The 18,409-nt window shown below is 47.0% G+C and overlaps 2 protein-coding genes across 4 annotated transcripts; both read left to right on the top strand.

Annotated features, from left to right (window-relative positions):
- The first annotated feature begins 363 nt into the window (after positions 1-363).
- CLDN19 (claudin 19) lies at positions 364-12,920 on the top strand. The gene is made up of 5 exons (XM_074217814.1): positions 364-716; positions 3,527-3,691; positions 3,887-3,971; positions 11,818-11,970; positions 12,743-12,920. The coding sequence occupies exons 1-5, from the start codon at positions 494-496 to the stop codon at positions 12,789-12,791; spliced, it is 675 nt and encodes a 224-aa protein (XP_074073915.1). The 5' UTR covers positions 364-493; the 3' UTR covers positions 12,792-12,920.
- A 964-nt stretch (positions 12,921-13,884) lies between these two features.
- On the top strand, positions 13,885-17,815 carry LOC141490932 (claudin-16-like). 3 transcript variants are annotated; one of them, XM_074191361.1, is made up of 6 exons: positions 13,885-14,023; positions 14,159-14,801; positions 15,517-15,619; positions 16,259-16,423; positions 16,604-16,801; positions 16,998-17,815. In XM_074191361.1, exons 2-6 carry the CDS (start codon positions 14,619-14,621, stop codon positions 17,072-17,074), a joined length of 726 nt encoding a protein of 241 aa, XP_074047462.1. In that variant the 5' UTR covers positions 13,885-14,023; positions 14,159-14,618; the 3' UTR covers positions 17,075-17,815. The 3 variants fall into 3 exon arrangements, with proteins under 3 accessions (XP_074047462.1, XP_074047472.1, XP_074047454.1); XM_074191371.1 differs by having other exon boundaries at positions 14,682-14,801; positions 16,998-17,814; XM_074191353.1 differs by lacking the exon at positions 13,885-14,023 and having other exon boundaries at positions 14,087-14,801.
- Positions 17,816-18,409: the final 594 nt, after the last annotated feature.

Here is an 18,409-nt window from a genome sequence, read left to right as displayed (position 1 = left end):
ACTTGGGTTACAATCTATTCTTTCCCATTTACTACCACTTGGGCAAGGCACAACCTCTCTGGGCTTCTGATCTTCTGTAAAATCAGGGGATTGGACCTTTAGGCCCCTCCTGAGGTCCTGTAAGCTCCAATAGTTTCCTTCTGGTGTGTCTGGCCCCTAACTCTCCTTTGGTGCCCAGGGATGGCTTCCTTCGGAAGCTGCCTATGCCCACGTGGTCCCCCACCCCATCCCCCTGCTCAGGGACCTGTCCCAGGCAGGCTGCAGTGGGCGGTGCCTTGGTTTTGCCAACCCTCCACCTCCCCCTGCATTCTGGAGCCTGAAGCCCGGAGCACTACTGCTACTGCCACCGCCACCCTTCCCCCCCTTCCCTCCCTGTCGTCTAAGGGCCTGCCAGTCCCTCAGTTGTCCTCCGGAAGAAAGAAGCCTTGTGGGGCCATGCCCCCGGCCCCCACCCGGACCCCAAGCCTGCTCTGAGCTGTCACCTCGGGCTGCCATGGCCAACTCTGGCTTCCAGCTCCTGGGCTACTTCCTGGCGCTGGGGGGCTGGGTGGGCATCATTGCCAGCACAGCCCTGCCCCAGTGGAAGCAGTCCTCCTATGCCGGAGATGCCATCATCACAGCTGTGGGCCTCTACGAAGGACTCTGGATGTCCTGTGCCTCTCAGAGCACCGGGCAGGTGCAATGCAAGCTCTATGACTCTCTGCTCGCCCTGGACGGTAGGACCCTGCTCCCTCCCCTCCAGCCTGTTCCCTCCCTCCTCCTGCCCCAGCACCTGGCTCTTTCCCCCGCAAGCAGCTGCACTGTGTACTTTAGGGTTCAAGGGGGACAAACCAGACTTGGAGTACCCGATGGGTCCACTGAGATTGGATGGAAGGAGGCCCTGGTACCTCTGAGGCTGTGCCCCCCAAGCTCCCCATATCAAGCACTCCTGCCCTCCCCTCCAGATGTACAGCTCCTGTATATATTCTGGGTGTGGAATGTTAAGGGGAAGGACCCTCGGAACAGCAGAAGCCAAAGCTGAAATAACCTCAGGAGCGGGACTAGGCCTAGGACGGCCTTAACACACGAGATTAGAACTGTAAGTGACCCTAGAACACAGAACAGAGGAAGTGAGAGTGCAGACACGCAGAGCCTTCAAAGGGATCCTGAAATCTAGAATGTCAGGCTTTAGGACACAGAATGTTCCAACAGGAAGAGTCCTAAGGACAGAAATTGTTAGCGCTGGGAGGACCCTTAGAACAGAACGTCAAAAGCCTTCAGAACTGAGGTCAGAACTGGAAAGGGGCTTCTTCCAACCTATTTCATTTTAACGGGAAGGAAACCAAAGTCCAGACTGGGCAAGAGATCAGTGGCAAAACAAAGAGCTATATTCTCATCTGGCCTTCTTCACCAAGCATCCCCTCTTAGGTGCTCCCCTAGCCGATGCACACTTTTCATTCAATGAGTCATTTCTCCCACAATTTCCCCCCTTCTCCCAGTCCCCCTAAATCCTTCCTGGGGTGGTGGAGGAGAGGCAAGGATAGTATTGGGACTAAGGAAGTTCCTAGAGGGGCGCAGGGTCCTGACAGAGGAGCTGGGCAGTGGTGAAGGGAGGGAGTAGAAGTTGGGGGAGACTGGAAGGGATGGGTTTCTCCCCTAGCTTTTCCCACCCTTGGGCAGCAGGATTGCGGGGGGGGGGGGGGGGAGGACCAAATAGAGGAAGAGGAGGAATTGTTTTGGTTAGTCTGGATCAGAGCAGGCTTCCCCGCCTCTCTTCCCTTGGGATTTGTCTACTGGCCTTAAAGATGGAAACTCTGGGTAAGGTGGGCTTGGGTACTGACTCTCCCCCCCTGGGAGGTACCCACCTGAAGGCTGGTTTCCTTTGCTTCTGCCCTCACCCTTCCCATGCAATGCTAATGTGCAGGTCTGGGTGTGGCCCTTGGGCTATGAACAAAGACCCAGACTGACCATCAAGGGTTTTTTAAAAATCCCAATGACTTGAACATAGCTGTATAGGACTCACAAACAGCCCCATTAAAACAGGGTATTTTGGTGGGGAGCAGAGCCATGATGGTCCTCTGTCCTCATAGGAATGGGGCAGGGAAATCTATCTGCCTCATCTGGATAAATTCGGAAGGTTCCCTGGAAAAGGTGACAAGTCACTCACTGAGGAAGGAAAGAAGGGAGTTAGGGTAGATCGGCAGACACCAGACACTATCTAGGCCCTAGGTCCAGAGAAGTGATGTTACTTGACCTCGGATACACAGGGAGCCAACGACAGAGGCAGAACTCAAATCTTCTTTCGACTTCCAAGTCAGTGTTTTCACAGGTCTCTGCCAGTTGACCTTATCAAGGGCAAAAGAAGGAGGCAGAGGGTAGAAGGGTCCATTGGTCAGTGGTGGGATAGAGAGGACTAGTTGAAGTCAAGAAAGACTGGGGCAGCCTGGACTGCTCCCCTGAGCTGGCCCCTTAACCAGCCACTTTATGTGTGTCCAATACAAATTGCTTATGTCACCAGGACTTTTGACAAAGCTTGGTGGGATCAGCCCAGGCCTCTATTTTCTCTGAGTCTCAATAATACCTATGACAGGGCTGCTGAGACGACCCACTGAGATAATAAATGTGAAGAGCTTCGTAGTCCTTGGAATGTCCTGGCAACTTAGGTTGTCCTTGTTGAAAGTGGCACTATTAGCTGATGAAGGTGATTCTGAGTCAGGTGTGTGAGAATGCTGAAAGGATTGAGTGAAAAAGAAAGAAGGAAGGAAGGACGAAATGAAAGAAGGAGGGAAGGAGTGAGGGAGGGGAGGTAGGAAGGAGGGATGGAAGAAAGGAGGCAATGAAGGAGGGGAAAGGAGGGAAGGAAGGAAAGGAGGAAAAGAGAAAGAAAGAAAGAAAGAAAGAAAGAAAGAAAGAAAGAAAGAAAGAAAGAAAGAAAGAAAGAAAGAAAGAAAGAAAGAAAGAGAGGGAGGGAAAAAGAAAATTCCTAAAATAGCACAAGTGATTTCATGGTCATGTCACCACATACATCCCGCAGCCCCTCTACTTTATTGGGCTGTATCCAAATCCAGAGACCTCAGGACAGGAAGAAGCGGGAGGGAGTGGCTTCCAGAACTAGGGAGGAAATTGGAAAGGTTACTGTATTTAAGAATCTGGAGACCAGTTCAAAACTTTCGCTATCCTGATTACTTGGGGTGTCCCTGGGTAAATTATGGCCCTCCAGGGGTGAGGGGTGGGGGGCGAGGAGTGGGGAGCACAGTTTCCTCATCTCTAAAATAAGGAATTTGATTCATTCGTCTCTAGGTTCCTTCTAGCTCTGCCTATTATTTTATAAATTTCTAAAGACTGGACCAGTATTAGGTTGGAGGGAATGAGACAGAGAGGGGAGGATGGAAGTGGAAGACCCCAGGTGGGATACAAGACTACGGAGGGCATGGAGAGGGACAGGGGCCGGGAAGGGATGGGATGGGATGGGACCCACAGGAACTGCCTGGAAGTAGGGGCTTAGGATGTGGACCCCTCTGGCATCACTGCTTTCTTTCTCTTGTAGTTCATATCCAGACTTCAAGAGCTCTCATGGTAGTCTCTGTCCTCCTGGGCTTCATTGGGGTGGTCATCAGCGTGGTGGGCATGAAGTGTACTCGGGTAGGAGACAATAACCCTGTGACAAAGGGCCGGGTTGCTGTCTCAGGCGGTGCCCTCTTCCTCCTGGCAGGTAAGTCTTCTTTCCCCCCCACCCCTGCCCACAGTCTTCCCCATGTCTAGTCCTAGCCAATGGCCACCTCCTCTCTGCCCCCATCGGAGAGAGGAGAGGCAGACAATACGTCACACCTGGAGACTGATAGGAGCCCCCAAGAAGGGAGGATATGAGGGAGGGGAGAGGGTCTAAGCTGGGCCTTTCTGTCCTCAGGGCTCTGTACGCTGACTGCCGTCTCCTGGTATGCCACCCTGGTAACTCAGGAGTTCTTCAATCCCAACACACCAGTCAATGCCAGGTGAGGAAGCCTGGGTGGGGGAGGGAATTCAGTAGACCCGGATGAAGGAAGAGATGCTTACTTGGGATTCTGATGATCTGGGTCTGCCTAAAACCCACAATCCTTTTTCTTCTAAGTGCTCTATTGACTAGTTTCTATTCCCAGGTCTGGTCAGGGTTCTGGGTCCCAGACTTCTCCCCATTCTAGGTGGTTCTATTCAACCAGTCAAGTAGCCTGTATTTACCAGATGAAAACAAAAAAATATAGTAGGAATTCAGTTTCCCTGGGGAGATAGAATTAATACACACAATGTTTCTGTCCTCTCCCCACCCCCCAGGATTCCCCAGGCTACTATATCATCTCCATCATTCCTTCCTTCCTTCCTTCCTTCCTTCCTTCCTTCCTTCCTTCCTTCCTTCCTTCCTTCCTTTCATCCCTCTTTTCTTTCTATCCCGAATTCTCAGACCTGGCTGCTGGCCCCCATACCTGAATTTCTGCTGCTTCCATCCCTCCCTCTTTGTAGCCTTACCTTCCTCTCTCCCCAGGGAGGGACTTCTGGTTGCCACTTCTCCCCTCACTTTAGTACACAATCTTTACTGAGATTTTAAGAGGTTTTATTGCTAATCGCTGCAGGAAAACAGACAGAGTTTGAAAGGAACAAGCACTGGGAAAAAGTCACAGAGTTACAGAGTACTCAGCCCTAATCCTGGTCTTCCCTCAGTAATAATCACACCTCATATTTCTATAGTGCTTTCATGATTGCTAAGCACTCTCCCTCAAAATATAACCCTGAGAGGGGGACTCTACCAGTAATATTTCCTTTTTATGGATGGGGTAACTGAGGCTTGAAAAGGCAAGGTCACACAAATTAATAGGTCTGAGCCATAATTCTAACCCAGGTTTTCTAATCCTAAATTCTGTGTTTTTAAAATATATTTACATATGTATACACACACAATGATGCACCCTCCTATAGCCTGAATGACTGTCCCTTCCCTATAGTTCTTGTCCCTAATCCATCCAACTCTGCCTTTTCTGAGTTGCTTGATTCCACAAGTATTAAATTACCACTGTTTGCTAGGCAACAGGAACAGACAAAAAAATAAAATAAAATAACCCCCACCCTCAAGGAGTTTATATTTGATTATAAGAGGCAGAGAAGTATTAACTATAAGAATCAGATAAGATCTCATATTCTCAAATAGGTGATACTGGAGCTGAGTAATGAAAGGAATCATTGGTTCCAAGAGGTGAAGAGAAGGCAGATTCCAGTTGAAGTGGGAGATAGAATGTTGTTTACAGGAAACAACCAGCAGGCTGGGGTGTAAGGTCGGTCATGGGGAGCAATGTGTCATTTGTATGACAAGATAAACTGCAGTCAGTTTGTTGAAGGTTTTGAATGCCAGATATAGGAATGGGTATTTTATCCAAGAGCCACAGGAACTTCCTGACCAGAAGAATAATATATGTCAGACATTTCCAAAAATCCATTACAGAAAATGTATAAGAGGTGACATAGAAGAGACTTTATATCTGGAGCTTTCCACCAGAAACTGTTCCTGGGGATCAAAACACCCCAAATCTATTCAAATGTCAGGTCTCTTTCTACCTAAGATTTCTTTATATGGGAATGGGAACAGTGAGCTACATAAGGTCCTCAAAATCATTTGCTCTGGTGCTGCCCCATGGAACTCGAAATTCAATAAATCTAGAAACTTTTTAGGGGTTAATTAAATATTTGAGCAAATATAACAGGCTAATTTTAAGTTGATAATTTTGTAAAGACTGAGAATTAAGTTATAAATATCCAAATGACCCTTGACATAAAAAAAAGGTTCCCCATCCCTGCTTTAGACAATGGGCAATAAAGAGCTGGGTAATCTAGAACCCACCAAATAAAAATAGTTTGGCTCCTAGTCTGAGATTTCCAAGATGGCTACTATTCTCAGACCTTCTACAACTTTCTTAGTTCATAGTCCATTGAATTTCCTTTTTTTTTTTTTTGAAAACCACATGTTCATATCTTTTGACCATTTTATCCACTGAGGGAGGGAGATGGGTAGAGTTGGAAGGGACCTCCAGGAGACCTAAACCTTTTTTGTGTCATCGATTTCATTTGCATAAAATAAAATATATAGGATTAAGAGGAAAATAATTATGTCGAAATAGTTATCAAAGTAGTTTTTAGAAAACTAAAGGTCTCAGTTTAAGAATCCCTGATTATTTTTCAGATGAAAAACTGAGGCCCAGAGAGGAGGAAAGACTTACCTAAGGTCACAGAAGTGATAAGGTAGCAAAGACAGGAATCCTCCCAATCCTCTATCTGAAAATGGGATTTCTACAGTCCCAGAAGATACTTCTGAGCCTCACAACAGTATCTCCAATGGGCTTCAGATCATCCTATAAGGATGTGGCTGTCATCTCCTGTAATCTCTCTGAGATCTAAGTCTGAGTCCCTTCGAATCTCTTCCCTTCTCTTCCTACTTTCCTGGATTCCTATGTCCTTTCTCAGCTTGACAGTGAGTATTTCTTTTTTAAATAAACGAATAATAAATATATCCATACTTTTTAAACTCAATCAATAAAGATTTATCAAGTGCACATTTTATGGCAAGCCATGTGCTATGTAACAGGAAACAGAAAGAGGCAAAAAAACAATCCCTACCCTCAAGGAGTTTATCATTTAATGATGGCGATAACAAGAAACACGTATGTACAAAGCAAGCTACATACAAGATAAATAGGAACTAAGCAACAGGGAAAACCTGAGAATTAAGAGGTTGGGAAAGGCTTCCAGTAAAAAGATGGAGTTTTAGACACTGAGTATTTCCTTAGAAAAACATGGACAACAGTGTAAGATAGAATTAAAATCAAGTTTATGATGATGTGTTTCAGATAATAAGGATTATCAGAAGACAGGGAAGGTCATGATCATAATCACTGTGGGCCAGACAAATTAAAAAGATTTTATGGAAGAGATTGGATTTGAATTGGGTCTTGAAGTCATTAAGCAAATTACCAGTTCATTTAAAAAACATCTTGGAGTCTTAAATAGACCAAAAGTTCCATCTCCATATGACTTAACAATGTGATCCCATGACCAAGAAATCTAATGTAGCCTACATTACAAGAGGATTTGGGAAGTGACCATCTTGGTCTAATCTGCCTTGATTCAGAGCACACTAGAGTATGGTGATCAGTTCTGACTGCTCCTGTGGCCAACTTCTCAGTTATCAAATGAAGAGATTCAGAGCTTCTAGGAATGAGGAGGTGCGAGTTCTACTATCCTCTGCCCTGGTCAGACCCCATTTGAAATGTTATATTCACTTCTGAGCATGGTTGAGTAAGAATGCTGAGAAAGCCAGAAAGCATCCCTGGGGAGGGCAGTCAAAATGGTCACATTCTAGTCTATGCCATAGGAAGGAAGACTATCTAAAGGAAAAAAGGTATGTGATCAGATAAGAGAAGACTCAAGGAGAATGTGAGAAGCAATTTCAAATATTTGAAGGACATCATGGAAGACACTTTAAATTTATTCAATTTCACCTCAGAAGCAGCAGGCAAAAGTGAAAGAGAGATGATTTTCATTTCAATGTAAGGAAAAAAAATTTTAACAATGCATAGTCCAGATGTGGAATGGCTTATTTTTACGTGGAGTTCACTGATTATATAGGTGAAGCATTTATTTTAATTTTTATTAATATTTTATTTGTTTTCCAATTATATACAATAGTAGTTTTTTATAAGGTTTTATGGTAAAGTTTTAAATTTTATAATTTTCCCCCTCCTTTCCCTCCCCATCCCCCCACAGAAGGCAGTCTGATCATCTTTATATTGTTTCCATGCTATACATTGATCTCAGTTGAATGTGATGAGAGAGAAATCATATCCTTGAGGAGAAAATATTAGAGATAGGAAAATTATGTAGTACATAAGACACTTTAAAAAAAAAACCTGAAGGTAATAGACTTTGGTCTTTTTTTAAACTCCACAGTCCTTTCTCTGTGTATAGTTGGTGCTCTAAAATTGTCCCTGGTTGTTGCACTGATGGAATGAGCAAGTCCATCAAGATTGATCATCACCCCCATGTTGCTGTTAGGGTGTATGGTGTCTGATGAAGCATTTATTACGGACTGATTTATTAATAAATTTAGAGTACCTAAGTACTTAGTTACATACTGAGGATACAAAAATCAAGCAGAAAAACCCTCTCCAAGAGCTTCTATCCTGTAGAATATGTGAAGGAACTATACCTATGGTCAGGATGACTTGATTATAAATGTAGCCTCAGATTCTAACTGTGAAAACCTGGACAAGTCACTTCACTGCTCAGTACCTCAGTTTCCTCATCTATAAAATGGAGATAAAATTTAAAAAATTATTGCGAGAATAAAATGAATTAATTGCTTGTAAAGCGGGCAGCCTGGAGTCAGTAAAACTCATCTTCATGAGTTCAAATCTGGCTTCAGACACTTATTGGTTGTGTGACCCTGGCCAGTCACTTAACCATGCTTGACTCAGTTTCCTCATCTGTAAAATGAGCTAGAGAAGGAAATGGCAGACCCCATCAGTGTCTCTGCCAAGAAGATGGGGGTCTCAAAGAGTTGAACATGACTGAAAATAATTAACAACAATGTGTAAAGCACTTTGCAAATCTTTAAAAAAATGTAAGTGCTATGATTGCTATTATTGGTTTATTTGATACCTTCTATAGTCTGGTAAGGTGTGTGCTATTATTATTCCCATTTGACAGATGAGGAAATGATCCAGCATTAAACAAAAATTATGCATCTGAGGCAGAATGTGAACCCAGACTTTTTTTTTAGATTTTTGCAAGGCAATGGGGTTAAGTGACTTGCCCAAGGTCACACAGCGAAGTAATTATTATTAAATGTCTGAGGCAGGGTTTGAACTCAGTTCCTCCTTACTTCAGGGCCAGTGCCCCATGATACCAGATTTTTCTGACTCCAAGTTCAGTAGTCTACTTGCCAAACTCCTTGGGAGTTTCCCCATCCCTCTTGGCTTTGCTTTGCTTATAGAATTTTAGGTCCATTGGATCCTACCTGTCTTTTCTCTGAATCTTTTCTATTTCTTTTTTTAAAAAATGTAGTATTCATTTCAATCTGTGCTTATCTCTCCTCTCGTTTTCTTTCACAAATTCTAGGATGGATCAGTAATTTTCCTCAAAGGTCCTGCATCCAATGTGCATTATTACCTTGAGAACTTGTATAGGATATGGAAACTCTTTATTTTCATCTGGAGGGAGACTTAAATACGAGTTATATTCTGAGTCCCCAGAGGAAACTAAGAAGGAAACAAACAACACAAAACAGAAATCCAAAAGATATGATTTTTGAGAGACACCTCAGATTGAGCCATATCTATGTAAGTCCAGAATTTAGGGACCCAAATCAAGGATTAAATTTCTATATATAATATTCCTTTAGTAGGATGTAAGAAACAATGTAATTAGGAACAGAGATATAATAGACACTTAATAAATGTTTATTGATTTGTATTAAAAAGATCCCAGATTTCTTTAGACCCAGGAGGTTAGCTAGTCCAGTCTTTTCGTTTTACGGATGAAGAAGCTGAGACACATAGAGAAGTGACTTGCCCAAAGTCACACAAGTAATACTTGACAAATCCAGGAATCACTCAGAACTTCTGGTTCTAAATTCAGCTCTCCATCCACTTCATCACACCGCCTTCCAAAGACTCGATGACCACTTGTTGGGTCTATTATGGAGGGGAATCTTGTTCAAGTACAGGTTGGAGAAGATGATCTCTTTAAGGGCCTTTCAACTAAAATATTCTATGAATGAAAAGAAGCTGGGTTCTCCCACATCTGGTGACTATTTTTAGTGTGGGGACCTTCTCAAGGATTGGAGACAAGATCAATGGACCTATAAGGGATCCCAAGAATTCCAGGAAGAAAGTTCAGAAGTATTTCATCTATGTTCAACTCTTTGAGACCCCATCTTCTTGGCAGAGACACTGATGGAGTCTGCCATTTCCTTCTCTAGCTCATCTATTTCTTACTCTAAGAAACCATAAAAAGTCTCAGTTGGTTCTAGGCAGCATGATAAGATGGAAAGAACCTTAAACCTTAGTGTGAAAAGGCCTGGCTTCGAGTTTTGTCAGGTCCTTATAATCTTGTGCAAGTTACTGGGTCTTTGTTTACTTCTTTACAAATTGATGGATTAGATGTTCTTTGATGGATAAGATGATCACTCTACCTCTATGAGCATGTATGAGCAAATGAGAATGTATAGAGTTAATTGTGAGATATATGTAAGGGTAGGCTCATTAGTTTAAAGTTTTAGAACCAGAAGTGACCTTAGAGATAATTTAGCCTATCTCTCATTTTTTTTTAGATTAAGAGACTTAAAACCAGGGACAATGACTTGGGAGATAGTTAAACAGGCAAAAACGTAGAGAGGCAAGATTGAACCATGCTCCCTCTTCAATGCAACAAAAACAGACAACTCCCTACTATGCAGAGCAGAAAAAATGGGTTGGTTATGGTATGGAAGTGAGGAATAACCAGTAGATAACCTGGTATGGAGGCAGGAATGCATATAGCAGCAGGGACTTTCAGAGATATATACTTGACCTGTCTTTGGGGGCTCCAGGAGATCATGTTGTGTCTGCCAGTGACTGTGTCCCCAAATAAGACATGGAGCCACACCAAGTGCTTGGACCAGAATTGGTGAATGGAGAGCAGAGGGGTCTTGTCAAGAAAGGCATTGATAGTGTCAGCAATACAGAGAAGAGTAATGGTTTTTACCTTAATTCTTCTTCCTCAGAATTTTGCCCCCAAATTCAAAATAAGAGGAAACATGCCTTACTTGGAGGAATGAAAGGAGTAAATGATGCCAGGCTGACTCAGTCTAAAGATGACCCTGAACATTGTTCTCCATCGATCAACCTGAAGAGAGAATGTGTAGAGTATATACTCTCTTTATCCTGGAACTCACTCATTCCTGTTGTTGTTAGCTAGATTTTTAGGCCCCTGGGGCCGACTGCTGGTCTCTATCTTTCAGCAGTCACGGCCTAGGCAGCTTTTACATTTAAGAAATTCAAAAACTGTTTTCATATGCAGAGCATTGAACATGGTAGTGGGGGTGTCAAACTTTTAAAAATATATAACTCCTACCTTCAGGAAGCTTCCAGTCTGTTAAAAGGAAAAGAACATGGAGACAGAGGAGTCTGCTGTAGGATAGAATGGGACAGAAACAAAAGAAAGCATGTTCAGTAGTGGGGATAGGAGGCACCAGAGAAGACTCCTGTCAGCAGATAGAAATACAGAGAGCATTCTAGACCTGAGACATGGCCAGGAGGTGGATAATAGTAGAATGAAATAGAGGCTGGAAAAATATATTGATTTAGACTGCAGAGGACCTTAAATACCAGGTGAAAGAATTTGAAATTTGTTCTATTGGCAATGAGGAGTCACTAGAGATTTTTCACCAGGGAATGGTATGGTCAGACTTCTATATTCAGAAATTATCACGTGCATGTACAGAGTACAGAGTTTTCAGTTCAATTCAGTTCAAAAAACATATGGACCATCTACCAGTTGTCCCTTGCTTAGGGTACATTTTTTTCACACATACACATGAAAAAATAAATATATTACATGATTGGTCACCAATGAAAGTTCAAGACAAGGGTTTAAAAGAGGAAAGATATGTTTGGCTTAGCCAGGATTAGTCACAGAAATCTTCATGAAGGAGATGGTATTTAAACTAGGCCCCCAAGGGTGGGAATAATTTTGGCATGACCTAATGAACCAGTCATAATGGGGCCTTGTCTAATTTGACCTTTCCTTCTCTCCTTCCTTCCCTCCCTCTTTCCCTCCCAGGTACGAGTTTGGGCCTGCATTGTTTGTGGGTTGGGCATCTGCCAGCCTCATCATGCTGGGGGGCTCCTTCCTCTGCTGCACCTGTCCCGAAAGAGAGAGACTCAGCCCCCAGCAACCCTATCGAGCTGGGCCTAACTCTGCGGCTGCTCGGGAGTATGTCTGAGCCCCTGGTCCAGCCCCGGGCCTGTTGTTCCTGTCCCCAATTCCCACATCCTCTGTGCCTCTGTCAGTCCCAAGGCAGGTGAAGAGGCAACCCCTCAGTCAGCCCCTGTGCCCTGAGCTGAGGATGGTCCCAGTGGCCCATTGAATAGCTCCTAATAGCACTCATTCCTCCAAATACACACAACACAGGAAAAGGCAAAGTCCCACACAGACCAAGAGTAGCCTGTTGGCATCTACTTAGAGAGATAAAAACACAGACACCCCTCACCCCCAATACCTGAACACAGGCTTTCTGTCTCTCTCTGGGTCTCTGTCTTTGTCTCTATCTGTCTGTCTCTCTCCCTCCCTCCCCCCCCTCTCTCTGTCTGTCTCTCTCTGTCTCTATGCTCTCTGTGTCTCCCTCTGGGTCTCTGTATCTATCTCTGTTTTTGTTTCTCTCTTGACTTCATTGTCTCTGTCTCTCTATCTCTCTGTCACACACACACACACACACACACACACACACACACACACACACACACACACACACGATATCTAGAAAAATGTATAGAGTCCACTCCTAGAGGGGCTCAGAAATTGCCTTCTATCAAATGGACAGGGAAGGAGGGTGGTGTGGGCCAAGGTCACTGCTAATCTGTGAATAGGCCAGTGGGTTACGGGTGGGGTGTGAGTGGATGCTGGGGACAGTGACCTCTGCCTGGATCCCCAGAGCTTAGGGTTCTCTCAGCAGAACTAACGCCCATTTTTTTCTTTTGAATTTCAGACAAATTGTAAAAGTGTCTGCACCCATGAGGGGAGAGCCAGGCTTGTAACCTAGCAGCCCCCTTCCTTGCCCCACTCCCCTCCCTTTCTCTTCTATTCCCTCTCTTCCCACCCTGAGGGAAACTGCTTCTGTGACTTTGGTCCATCTGCAAAGAGAAGTCCTCATTTGTTTTTCTTGAGTTTGGTGTCTTTCATTTGTCTGAGAGTAGGAGGAAATGGTGAGTGAATGTGATGGGGACAGAGACAGGCAAGAAGGAAGACAAAGGGGACAAAAGCGACCAACCTTCCCTCCTTTCTGACCAGCTCTCTCCCGAAAACTGCCACTAGTTTTGTGATCTCATGAAACCTCTCTGGGACTCAGTTTCCTCAACGATTAAGTAAGAAGTCAATAAATGATTTCTAAGTTCAAAGTCCTACAAACACTTCTCCCCAGTCCTGCTCCCTGGGATCAGTGCCCAAGAGACACCTCACTCCTGGTTTTTACGACTAAACTCTGACTCGTCCTTCTCTTAGGGAGAATTTGATCCACATTCTTTGATTTCCATCCTTTAGATGGGAGTCTTTTCTGCAGAACTACATCAATTGAAATGTAAAGTAGAACCTATTTGGGCCTTTCGAACCTTATTCCCTAAGGAGGAGATGTGTGTCCCCCCACCGCACCCCCCTCCGACTCTCTAAAAGGGGTAGGAGTTTATCGCACAGTTCTGAAGACCAAGACTCTTGCCTGGCTGGGGCCTGGGACTTGGGGAAGGAGACCACGGTTTGCCAAGCTGTCTCAGGAGAGACCTCCAAAAGAGCCCCTTCCCACATCACGGGGGGGGGGGGCACATTCAGGGCGGAACAGGAGGGGAAAGCGTGGTGCAGAGATTTCGTCCCTCAGGAAAGGGGGCCGAAGTTGCTCTCGTGGGCTTGGCCGGGAATGTGGGTTCCCAGGGCTTGGCCCAGATTGCGAAGGAAACCTGGATCCACATGTGACCAGCTCGAGTCCCCGCCCCCGCCCCCACCAGGAACCCCACGCTGAGCCCCCTCCCTTCACTCTCCACCCCCTCCTCCCCTCAGTGCCCGGCCGCGCCCCTCAGGCCTGCCCCAGAGCTCCAGTCCGAGCTCTGGGACCCGCAGGACTCCACCGGGCGAAGCCCCCGCCAGGACTGGGTGACGAGGTCCCAACAGGCTGTAGCCCCGGGCGCGGGGCTGGCTCCTCCCGCTCCAGCTCCGTCTCCAGGGGCGCCACCTCGAGACCCAAGGCCCCGCCAGGCCCTGACCCAGGAGCCCTCTTGCGCAGGTCGGCCCCTCGGGCGGTTCAGGGTGGGGAGGTGGGCTAGGGCGGGCTGAGGGAGTAGGGAAAGACGGAGGAGGGGTCCAGACCCAACCCCCCCCCCAAGGGGGCTCACTCGCGGAGACTCTCTCAATACCCAAGGCCTCCTGGACGGCTCGGTGCCCCCGCCCCTGACCAGCCCCGGGAGATGTCTAATACGGTTGAGTGACCCCTGTAGCCGGCCTCCGACGTCCACCTCTCCCGGACGGCTCCCGAGACTGCGTCGGTAGAGACGAAGTGACCGGGGCTGTCTGTCTAAGGGGAGTTCAAGCGCCCATCGCGGGGAGATGGCCTCCGGGACCACGGACTATTCCTAGAGCCTGGCTCTGGGGCTGCTCGGCCCTGGACAGCAGCCTGGAGCCTGGGGAGTCAGAGCCCCGCCCCGGGCCTGAGGGGCCTCCGGGCCCCGAGCCCGCGGGAGTGGAGCCAGGGACCGTGATCCACCCTTCGGATTTGTGAACTTGTCGCCACCCAAGTCAACCCTACTGTTTCTGGTTATAAAATCCAGGGTCTCCACACGGGTAGCCAGAGGGTTCGGTGGGGGCGAGGCCCATCTTTGCAGATGGCGGGACGTGGGACCGCCTGGCCGTCGGGTCGGACCTCTGCGGGGTGGTGTCGTCTGCAGGTCCCAATGCCGAGACCCAACCTCTTGCCATTGGCCTGCCTGGCCCTGCTTTCTACGGCCTTGCTGCTCACGGCCACCTGGACCGACTGTTGGGTGGTTAACTCCGACGACAGTCTGGAGGTGAGGGGGTGAAAGCCAAGCCCGCCCCTTCTCCAAACTTCTACCCTCCACCCCGCCCCAGTCCAAGGCAACTGGAGTCCCTGCGGCGGAATCCCGAGCGGGCCCAGCAGAGGACCCCCACTGAGGCCACGCCCCTTGCACATCCTGGCCTAGTCCAAATAAACCTTAGTCGGGATGCCGGCTCTAGCCCTGGCCCCCCGGCCAGGCCCGCCGCTGTCCCCGGTGGGTCTTCCAGGCCCGACTCTGTCCCCAGCCTTCCCGGTGTTCCTCCCAGCCCGCCCCCTCCACCCTGAATCGGACCCCCTCAGCCCCACCTGGCGGGGCGAGAGGAGGAGTCCGCGGCGAGCTCGAGACCTCCTTCCCTGGGGCGACACTTCACGCACAATCCAGCGCCTTCTCGTTCTCTCCTGCTGTGCGCGATGAACCGCGAGGTCCCAGAATCGAGGAGCTCTCCCTGGTGCTGAGACTCCTGGCAGGGCAGTGGGGGAGAAAGAAGCATGCGAGGCTTGAGGCTGGACCCCCAGAGACCCGGGAGGATGACACGAAGAGAGATGGGACCCAGACCCTGTCCTCAAAGAGCTTACAGGCTGAAGTAGGGGAAAACCTGATTAGGGCGTGGATGTCACGAAACCTCAGGGTCCCACTCCCGAGTGGGAACGAACCGCTGCCCTCCAGCCTCTCTCTCCACTGTCATCTTCCTTCCGCCCATACCCAGGTGAGCCACAAGTGCCAGGGGCTGTGGCGGGCGTGTGTCACCAATCTGCTGGATGGGATCCGGACCTGTGATCAATACGATTCCATCCTGGCCACGCATCCACGTGAGATCTCCACTCCTACTCTGCCCTGGGCCTTCCCTTCCTCCCCCAGCACCTGCTGTGACAGTCACCCTTCCCCAACCCAGTCCTCTCACATACACTCTCCCTGCCACCGGGAATCCTACCCTTTCCGGTCCATCTGTAATTTCTGTGATTTCCCAGCTACCCCTCAGCTCCCTCCTCAGGGCTTGTCTTTCAAATGTTCCCCACATTCCTTTCTCTTCCAAGCTCTTCCCCTGCCTCTAAGACTTTCCTTCCAATTCCCCGACCCAGTGCAACCTGTGACCCTCTCCCCCATCCTTTCTCCCTATTCATTCCCTCTCCTAATGCTCCCTGAGGCCCCTCAGGACGCCCTGATCCTCCTCTGATAATCTCCTTTCCAAATGCTGCATCCCTCTCCTCACCCAGTGCTCCCTGGGTCCCCAATCCATAATTTTTTTTTGCAAGGCAAATGGGGTTAAGTGGCTTGCCCAAGGCCACACAGCTAGGTAATTATTAAGTGTCTGAGATCGGATTTGAACCCAGGTACTCCTGACTCCAGGGCCGGTGCTTTATCCACTAAGCCACCTAGCCGCCCTGTAATCCTTACTTCTTGATGTTCCCCACGACCCTTCTCTGGTATCCCTCCTTCACCCTCCCTAGGGCGGCGGGTTTTGACCAGGTCCCTGTTGCTCGTGGCTGGGCTGCTGTGTAGCTGCGGGTTAGTGGCCCTACTCCTCACTCTGACCAAGGCACAGTTCCTGGGAAATGACCCCAGGACAAGGATTCGGCTGGCCTGGGCAGCAGGCTGCCTCTTAGGTGCTGGAGGTGAGGTGGGAGAGGAACAGCAAGGGGGAGACTCATAGTTGAGACTGGGGACTGGGGAGGTGAGTGCCCCAAGCTCCAGGAAAAGAAGGAAGGGCAGGAGAATTCTGAAACTGGGGGAAAGGGGCTGGCCCAGGAAGGGCCTTCTGGGCATGGGGCTCAAGCTACTCCCCTTTGCTCTAGGATTCCCTGGAGCACTGGGCTCACTCTGGTTTGCTGTGGAGGTGGCTATGGAGCGAACCCTACCTATTCAGCCCCGAGGACCCCTTACTGGCTACTACGAATGGGGCTGGTCATGCTGGTTAGGCATTGTGGGATCTGCTGGCTGCATGGCCACTGCCTTGGGCCTGGCCTACTGTCTTTCAGGTCTCTGGCTCCCAGGTCAGTGTGTCTAGGAATTCTCCTATTCCCCTTCCCCAAGTTCTTCCCTCTTTTCAAGCAAGCAGGCATGTGAGGGAGAAGTCCCATCCTTGCTTCCATCACCCTAGTTCCAGAGTCCCCAGTCAGAGATAATGAAGAGACCTTATGGAACCTCATATCCCTAATACTTCTTATGCTTCTCTCTTCTACTCTACAGGCAGGAGGGGCTCTGGACACCAAATCAGAAGCCGGATGCACCCACAGGCCATATATATCCTGGAATCCAGTGTCTAAGGCCATAGCTGCTTCAACCTCATCAGCACTGCCACAGTTTAGTCTCAGAATCTTAGTGTCAGAGGAGAGTTTAGGTGGTGATTAGGGCCCATCCCAAGATTCGGTTTGATGTTTAAACAATATTTTTTGTTTTTATACTACATTCATTCCCCAATATATCTCTTCCCTGCCCTCCCAGCCAGCAAGACTTTCCTCATCACAAAGTTGTTGCTTTTTTTGAAATATACCTATTCAGCAGAACCAACAAATGCATCAATCTTATTTAGCCACATGCGATTCAGTGAACATGTATTAAGGGCCTACTATATGCTGGATCCTACATTAGATCTTAGATATGGAAAGAAAGGCAGAAATAGTTCCTTTACTCAAAGAATTTACAATCTAATGGAAACAACTCTATAGAAACAAGCTGTAGATGGAATAATTTGGAGGCAATTTCAGAGATGGGGAAGGCATATTTTCTATATGCAGAATCCTTTGCTCCCCATTGAAAAAAGGGAGGTGTATTGGGTCATTTCCAGGAACAAAGTTAATCATTATAATTGTGCAGTTGTGGCAAATAAAATTAATAATGGTAAACTGAGCCATACAGTGCCAAGCAAAATCAGTTTGTTTACAATGATGTATAAAGCTGGTAACAAAGCAGGTCAGACTTGCAATCTCAGTAAAGCTAGCAACCTCAATGAGAAGGAAGGTGTGGAGAAAAAGTGATGTTAAAGGATTAGAGCAAGAACATTATGAATGACTATACTAATAAAGGTGGGTTGGCATTCATGTGAGGCTAATAATCACTCCTCTTTGACATTTAAGGAATATTAATTTTTTATGAGACCCATTTTCATCTTGCAATCTTTTTTAGGGGTTCAAAACTACCACACTTGCTGCCTCCTTGGAAGTGATTAAAAGTTCCCTTAATTGTTAAGGACAGACAATAAATCTTTTGAGGAATAGTACCAAGTTGTGGGGCTTAAAGGTGACAAACATTTTCTGGAAATATCCCAGGGCTACTGGAATGAAAGATAACTTTTCTTTAAATTAGAACTAAGAAAGAAATCAAAATTCCTGGGTTCAACTCAATGACATTTAAAAGCAACTTTAAGGATCAAAGCAGTATTAACTTTCTTCATAGTATGCAAGTCAGTGTTTTGTTCTCTCCATTTACATTGCTATGGTCATTGTGCATTCTAATGCACAAATGGTTCTTAGGCAAAACTCAATCTTCATGAGTTCATATAAATCTCATTATTCTCTGAATTCATCATTTTGTCATTTCTCATGAGATTGTAATATTGCACCATATTCATGTACTAGACTCTAGCCAATTCTTAATCAGTG

The sequence above is a fragment of the Macrotis lagotis genome, chromosome 1 (assembly GCF_037893015.1).
Source record: "Macrotis lagotis isolate mMagLag1 chromosome 1, bilby.v1.9.chrom.fasta, whole genome shotgun sequence".
NCBI lineage: Eukaryota > Metazoa > Chordata > Mammalia > Peramelemorphia > Peramelidae > Macrotis > Macrotis lagotis.
The sequence above is the reverse complement of the archived record's forward strand: the minus strand, read 5'-3'. Positions and strand labels throughout refer to the sequence as shown.